Source organism: Gavia stellata, chromosome 4 (genome assembly GCF_030936135.1).
Source record: "Gavia stellata isolate bGavSte3 chromosome 4, bGavSte3.hap2, whole genome shotgun sequence".
Classification (NCBI taxonomy): Eukaryota; Metazoa; Chordata; class Aves; order Gaviiformes; family Gaviidae; genus Gavia; species Gavia stellata.
In genome coordinates this window covers 69,911,491-69,919,180 of record NC_082597.1, presented here as the reverse complement: position 1 = coordinate 69,919,180, position 7,690 = coordinate 69,911,491, and the positions used below count along the sequence as shown (strand labels likewise).

General features: G+C 46.2%; 1 protein-coding gene across 2 annotated transcripts in view; it reads right to left on the bottom strand.

Annotated features, from left to right (window-relative positions):
* Positions 1–22: 22 nt before the first annotated feature.
* Positions 23–7,690, bottom strand: part of BCL2L13 (BCL2 like 13) — a 41,942-nt gene continuing 34,274 nt past the window's right edge. For both annotated transcript variants that reach the window (XM_059816302.1, XM_059816301.1), the window contains exon 7: positions 23–6,973. In XM_059816302.1, the coding sequence (XP_059672285.1) occupies positions 6,161–6,973 (813 nt within the window). In that variant the 3' untranslated portion in view covers positions 23–6,160. The remainder of the gene's footprint in view (positions 6,974–7,690) is intronic.

Genomic DNA, 7,690 nt, shown 5'->3' with positions numbered 1-7,690 from the left:
AAGCACAGAAGTCATCCACACATAGTTTTTGAAAACTGTACCATTTATTAAAGTGCAACCTGGGGGCATGGTCTTACAGCAGTGTCCCATTAGCAGAGGGAAAAAAATGTACATACCCCTTCACTGCAACTGAATATAGAACAATGAAGCTGGAAAGAACTTTCTTTTAAAGGTGGAAACACTTTTATTAACCAAATGGCACAAGAAGCTTTAGACAGTTTTCCCCAAGAGGGCTGCACTTGCATATTAAAAGGAACAGTATGCCCAGTTCCTTGGATAATGGGTGACTTGAGGACCAGTCAGGGTCTCTTCCCCCCAGGCAGGCCACTTGAGAACAGAATCTGAAATCCCTGCAAGTCTGTCACTCTCTGTTTACACCCAGCAGAAGCCCAGTAGAAGATAACCCCTAATGTGCATGCTTCAGCATCAGTCCCATTAGTCTTTGCTACTTAACAAATCAAGTGGCATTCTTTTGGTCTGAGGGGGTTTTAGCTTTACACTTGAATAAAAGCTTATAATGCAAGTTAAAAATGGGGAGAGACCCCCTAAATGTATAGCAGTAAGATGCATCCTCTGCAGCTTGTTCTGTGTAAATCAAGTCTTCCTTCACTCCCCTGCAGATACTGCAAGGAGATCAAAAGCAGCTTCCACTGGAAGCTAACTGTAGCTCCCCCACTTCTACAGCATAACCACAGGAGGAAGCAAGTCAGCCTGCCTAAGAGACTGAGAGAGGAAAAAAAAGTGATGAAGTTATTTAACTTAAGGAGGTGGATCTCAGCAGTGTTGTGGCTCTCCTGGATGTATTGGTAACACTACAGCTGACCCCTTCCAAGCTGGTGCAGTTCTCATTCCCCAGCCAAGTACACTAGTCAGGAGAGTTCACTTCAGCAGACACCAATGGAGTACCATTGCCTAGAGCTAGCGTTGCAGTCCCTGCTCCATATGGGCCTGAGAGCTAGCTCTACCAGAGTCAAGTAGTGGTGGTTTCAATCTTAAAACTTCCCATTTTTGTTTGTTTTGGGGTTTTTTTATGGGAAGATTAGCTTGCATTTTGAAGTACAGATACATACATCGAGTCAAAGCAATAGTGTTCTTGTAACCTTCCTAGTGCTGAAAATAAGCAAACCGATGCACAGCTTCTGCCTTCAATCAGTACAGGAGATAGTGTGCCTCACCTCTCCATCTTTCACTGGGAAACGCTTTCTCCTGTTGTGTAACCCAGTGGAGTAGACACTCCTGTTGTATGTGTCTGCTCCTGTTGGAGTAGACACATACAGGTAAGTTAACCTTCAGTATGTTTCATGCCTGGAAGGAGACACTCTACTGAAGACCTGGGCCCTACCAAGGCATGGCAGCTGGGGCTGCATTCACCCCTCCAACCCCCACCCCCCATTTCACAGCAAAATAATGTAGTAATCACACTCTCCAATTCTGTAGCATGAGCTTGCTCTGGTTCAGTGAATGAGAGACTATGCTGCCAGAAACAGTTCTATTTTTTTGCCAGAATTGCAACATCTACCTTACTAGGACTTTGTTAGTACTGAAATTAAATGTAGGGAATGCTTATGGCCTCAGATTATTTTGTCTACTATATTCATTAAAATGAAAAGAAGACCAAACTTCAGAACCTCACTTGTTTAGTACTAATGAACTTTTTCATTTGTCACCATTAGAAAGCATTGATTAGTTTAAAAAATACAGCCCAAAGTGTTAGCCTAGCTGTGATCAGAACTATGTGAGAAGGAAGGAAACAGGATTCTGGCAACAGAACTTGCCCTATGCAAGAGCAGGCAGGACTACAGCGTTCAACCCTCCCTTGAGCTGCAGATGCCTGAGCACAGCCCCTAGCCAGGATGACAAAAATCAAGCCCTTACAAACAGCAAGGCTGGATTCTTGTAGGAGTAATTTGCTCTCTAGAAGGCAGGTTAGGAAAGAACTAACTGCAAACACCACAACAACAGGCATGTCACCACTAGCCAGATGGTAAACTGGTGTCCAAAACTAGGTGTAATACCAAACAGGGAATGTGCTTCCACTGCATCTTCTGGCTCTATGCTGTGAGCTTCAGTTCAGACTGGCAAGTACCTGAAGCAGGCAACTGCTTGATGATGCACATCTGAATGGACAGAAGGCTGCAGAAGTGTTGCTTTCTTGTCTCTAGCTTGTTTCATTGGGCCAGACCTAGTATTATAGGTCTAAGTTTTTTCAGTATTTTTCAGCAGCCACATTATTACCTCGAGAACCCCTACTCAGCATGCACCTAGCTTGACGAGAACCGAAAGCTTAAGTTTTCAAGCTGTTTCTCTGTGGGTGCACAGCAATACTCCGCTTTTGCCCTAGCTGAGCAGCTCGGCACTGCCGTGCCAACTACAGCCCCACACCCTGGATCTTCTGAAGTTTAAGGGACTGAGGAGGCAGGAGTCCACCAGGCTCTGGCACAGCGCACAGCTGCAATGTGCAGACATGGCTCTGTGGCTGTGGTTTGGGCTTTTATGCAACAGAGGGATGCCGGGTTTCAGTCTCTGCTCCCAGCCTGTTGTTCCAGGAATGCCTGCTGAAGAAAGACCATGCCCAGCTCCCAGCCACAACACCCAAGTGCACATAGCCTAGAGTTAAGCACAACTGAAATTTAAGTTGCATCTTATCTTGAAAGCCTTTTCCTTGACAGCTCCTTATTTAGCATGCTACCCACTGCAGTTCCTGAAGCATTTCACACCTTCTGTAGATCCAGCAGTCCTTTGCTGTTTTAGCATCTCAGCTTTACGGTGAGCTGCAGACAAGGATAAAGTGAAGAAAGAATGGGTCTAAGGTAGATATTTTGTTAAGGTACAGGCCACTCGAGGGCAGATATCGAGGCACTTTTGGGAAGGGGATAAGCAACACAAGTGAGTATTCTATATGCCTTTTCGTAAGTATATAGCTACCACCTTTCCTCTGCCAGCTGCAGGAGACCCAATAAAGAAAGGTTGCATCACACAGTTCGGGGTAATTAGACCCTGCAGTTTAGGATTGTTTTAATATACTTGAAGACAGCAGGGAGAAAAAAAAAACAACCAACCCTTCTATTTTCTAATTCACACCTATAATAGAGCAAGCAGCCTGGCACGCAGGTCTGTAAGAATGCTGTCACCTGAGCCACCCTTTGGTGGCTTTCACAGGGTCTGTCCCAGCACAGACCACAGGACTCGAAATTCAGTAGAATTCAAGTCCATAAGCAACCTTTTTAGCTAATGGAGTGTTCCCAGAGGAAAGAGATGCATACGGTAACTTTTCCAAATGTGGGGTCAGTGGGGTGGCAGAGAAGAGGATACAAATTCTTTATGACTTGTCAAATCTATAGGACCCTAAAATGGGAAGTATGTAAAGAAGGGACCAAACAACCAAAACACATGGTGCAGGAACACAGCAGATACTCAAGGCTTTCGCCTCACCATGAAAACTCTTAACAAAAAGTCATTTGTTTTCCATATTACTGCTGCTACCTTCTTCTCACTGCTGTATGTAGAAGACAACACTTTTATTTAATGCCCCACTGGGCTCCTTGTGCCAACAAGCCAGGGACGACTTCTCTAGACGGCATGGGTCTAGTCTTCTTGTCTGTCCTGTACCCATGTCCCACACTACTACTGAAACAACCACGTACAGAGAAGACCTGACCTCTTCCCCACCCAGTTTGTACACAAGTTATCCAAGAGTGTCCAAAAAAAATCCATCTCTGCTTCAGAGTACATGTGGGTACTTTTGTGCAACTTGCTGCGGGCTACAGATGGGGGCTGTCCCAAATTTAGATGCATCATCTTCAGTAAGGAGAGGACGTAGATCGGGTTAAGAACGGCCCTTCTCCCACAGAGAACATGCCCAGAGAGGAAACCGAAGCTGCCAGCAAAGCAGCAGGAGAGGGGCAGGCCTACCCCACTTACCGGGCAGTAAAGCAGCCCTTGCCACATAGGAACAAACAGGTACCCTCACAGACTGTGTCGCTTGTTGATAAGCCCTGTTGCAACATGTGAAGTGAAGCAAAACTGTAAACATTCGAGAAGCTACCGTGAGGTGCCAGGAGAGGGGACTGCAGTGGTGGGAAGGCAGACACTGGAGAGTCCATGGCATGAGGAAGTCCCAGTGACCAGTTCTGGGCACACAGCACAGCAATGACAGTACCAGCAGGGCACCAGGAAATGGCAAAAAGTCAGTTCCATTTTGCAACATGGCAAAGTTTCTTTTTCTGTTAAGGCCAACTTGCTACCTTTTGTACATGAAAAAAAGAGCAATCAATGATCAACAGTAAAGTCCCAAACTCCAGAGCTCCTGAGTTCAGTCCACAGCAGCAATACATACATGACAAATCTGCCTCTTAATATTGAACGTGTCACACAGTTCAAAATCCAAGAAGTTTTCTAGAAAATCCACTCTCATAAAAGCTTAGACCAAAAAAAATTCCTCAGAATCTGCCAGGTTCTTACTGACTTCCCAGCATCCAGGGATACGGGTGGGACAGGAAAATGTGGCAAGAATATCCTAAAATAGAGAATGTGCTAAAAATCTCTTCATTCTCAGATAACTTAAGAAAGAGGCTCATGAGGAGACGTACTCTAGATAAGGTTATTTAGAAATAAAGTACCTTGTCTTTGTGCTTTATGAAGAGTAAGCTTCCCATAAACTCACATTTTGATTTTTATATTATCCCGAGTTCCCTTTCACCTCCCTCCACCTGCTCTAAGCCACAGTGCCAGCACGAACCCTCAGAGATGCGTCTAGTTTTGCCTGGAAAGCCTAAGGTCTTGCCCACAGAGCTGCCATACGGACAAGGACAGACACAGAAACACGCACTGCAAGAGGAACACTTGTGGTTGGATCCGCCTAACTCATACGTATGGTAATACTTCAAAGGCTTCTCTTCACACACATTATTTGAAGTGTTGTGACCGCAGGAAGAGGGATTTACTTTTTGCCAAAGTAACTTTCTCATAATTTGTAAACCTGTAAGTTTAGCTAATTACAGATTCAGAGTCGCAAAAGAAACTGCACTGAACAACGCTCTGGGTCAGGTCAGGAACAGGCAGGCAGAGGAGATGTTTAATGCTGTTTTGCTCAGTTACTAGAATCCATTGCCTTATGTATCTGGGATTCTGTCACAGCCAAGACCAACTTAGGACTAAGTACACTCTGTGCTTAACCTGGGAAAGACGATACAGACTGCAGCGTGATACAGGACAGCGTAGCGTTTAACCTTTCAACTGCACAGGAGGCATCGGCCTCACTTCCACATAGTTTTGCCCTATCTTTGCTGAATATACCCTGGTGTCAGAGCACTGATCAGAACGGCACCGTGTCCAGCATGAATTTTGCACCTCTGGGAACTCAAGGGTGCCAGTAAAGTGGGCCAGGCAGGAGCGGAGCAAATGGATGTTCTAACCAGTAAGTAGCAGTGTCCCTCCCACCCTCCTGGGCAGCAGAAGCACCATCCTGCACCTCTGCCCCAGGAACACCCAGGATGCTCAGAGATAATACAGCTATAGAGAGGCAGCATCTTTACAGGATGGGGCTCCAGTAAATGTTAGGGGCTAAAACAGATGTGAGCAAAGAGGTAAGAATAAGCACTCTCCCACCGGGGCTTAGGAGGAACCTGCGAGGTTACAAGGAGCAGTGCTGTACCTGAGAGGAAGCCGAAACAAAAGGGAGACCAGCCTCTCGCTACAGGACTCAGGTTGGCTAATGTTTGTTAGGGAGGGCTTGGGGGTGCGACGGGAAGTGACAAGACAGCACAGCTGCAATAGCGCTCAGTCTGAGAAGCCAAAAACTCCAGCGGTTGGCAGCAGCTGGCTCTCCCCTTCCCCTTGGGATTCTCTGTTCCAGTTCCTAGAGTACAAGCGCCCCTTTCTTCAGCACCTGCACTTCAGTTCTTAAATTTGCAGAATTCATTAATTATTTTTTTAAAAATACCCCTGTACTTTAATCACGAAAAACCAGTCCCCACCCCAATTCTACTAAAAACATGATTGTCCGTAGCTGGAGGCTTATTGAACGACCTCACCCCATCACCGTTAAATTACTCAAACGTCCAATTAAACAGCAGGCATCTCAACCTTTAGGTAACACAACTACAAAAATTGGATCGTGCTCTCTTCTCTCTCCCCCCTCCTCCTTCTCAAGAGAGCTCTGTTACTTTTTTCTAAGCGCCAGCGCTACTCCGACTGCTACAGCTAATATAGCTACCGCAGCAGCCCCACCATACAGCAATATAGATTTCCCTTCCGGCAATAAGATAGGCTTCTCCTCTGCAGCAGAGGATTTCTCTTCTACTTCTTCCAAACGGCCCTCTTTCCCCACTTTTTCTTCCCCTGGAAGCAGTATTTTCTCAGGTTCTGGTGCAGCCTTTTCTTCTGATGGGGCTAACTTTGGGACAGGTTTACTTAAAACGGGGATTTCAGGTTCAACAAGCTCTTCAGCCACTTTTCCCTTTTCCTCCTGTTTCGTATGCAGAAGTGTGGAGGGATGTGCTTTTTCAACAGCAGCAATTTCAGCTTGAGGTTTTACTTCCTGTAAAGAAGCAGGGGTTTCTGGAAACGCTGCCTGCATGGTCTCTGCAGTGACAGCTGACACCACTGCTTCCTCAATCCCCTCCGGTATCTCTTCCTTCTCCACATGAACAATATCAGAGTTGGAAGAGTTGTTCTCGCTCCTTTCTTCACCCCCTCCGTTGCTGTCCAGGCTTTTGACTTCTTCAGGATCCATGGCCACTTGCTGCCAGGACTCGGGTCCCAGGGAGACTGGCAGGCTCTCTGTGTGCCAGCTCTGACTTGCTGACAGGGAGACGGGCAGGCTCTCTGACTGCCACGATGTGGTCACCGTGGGGGACTCCGGAGGGCTCACCTGTCCTGAGTTGTCACTGGTCAGGATGTAGATGTCATTACTGTCCTCTGCAATGAGCCCGGGGTACTCTTCCTCTTCGGATTCCAAAGTAAAGACCGTCCCCTACGAACAAAAAGGAGGACACAACATGTGAGCAATGGCTCCAGCACTACCTCCCCTGTATGGGAAGGAACAGGACACCCGGAAATTTAGCGATGATGGTGGAAAGATGAGAGGGCCTCTGCAGAGCAGCAGTTGTCTGACCTACATTTTAGAAGAGATTACAAAACCCGTCTGGTCCAGCTGGCATCTCCAAAGAATGGAACCACTTAGAAGAGCTTTGCTGGGAGCTCCTCCTTTCCCTGACGTTACTGCATTGCTGAGTACATCACCAAAACATACCACGTGGGCATTATTATCCAGAGAACAAGATACCAAAGTCTGAAACCAAACTGAAACAAAAACAAAACAAAGAAACCAAACACAGCAGGCACGTGAGCCCAGCTGAATACCACTCCCCTCTCTATTTTGTGCAAGTGCTCTGTATTGCTTGTCCATTTTCATTCAACACTGTTTCTCTACATTAATTTTATCACACTTCCAGTGCTATCTGAAGCCTGTATTTCTACTTTGTACCAACAAGCTGGAACCTGCAGCAATTCTAGTAGTTTACTAGGAACAAATTTATCTATTCTTAAATGCAATCTCATGAACCTCTATACTGCCCTCCTCTCCCCTCAGCTCTACCCTTCCACAAATCAGAATCAATTTATTTCTCATCCACAGCACATCACAACAAACCAGACTACGTCTGTGATCTGACGCTAGCAAAAAGAACAG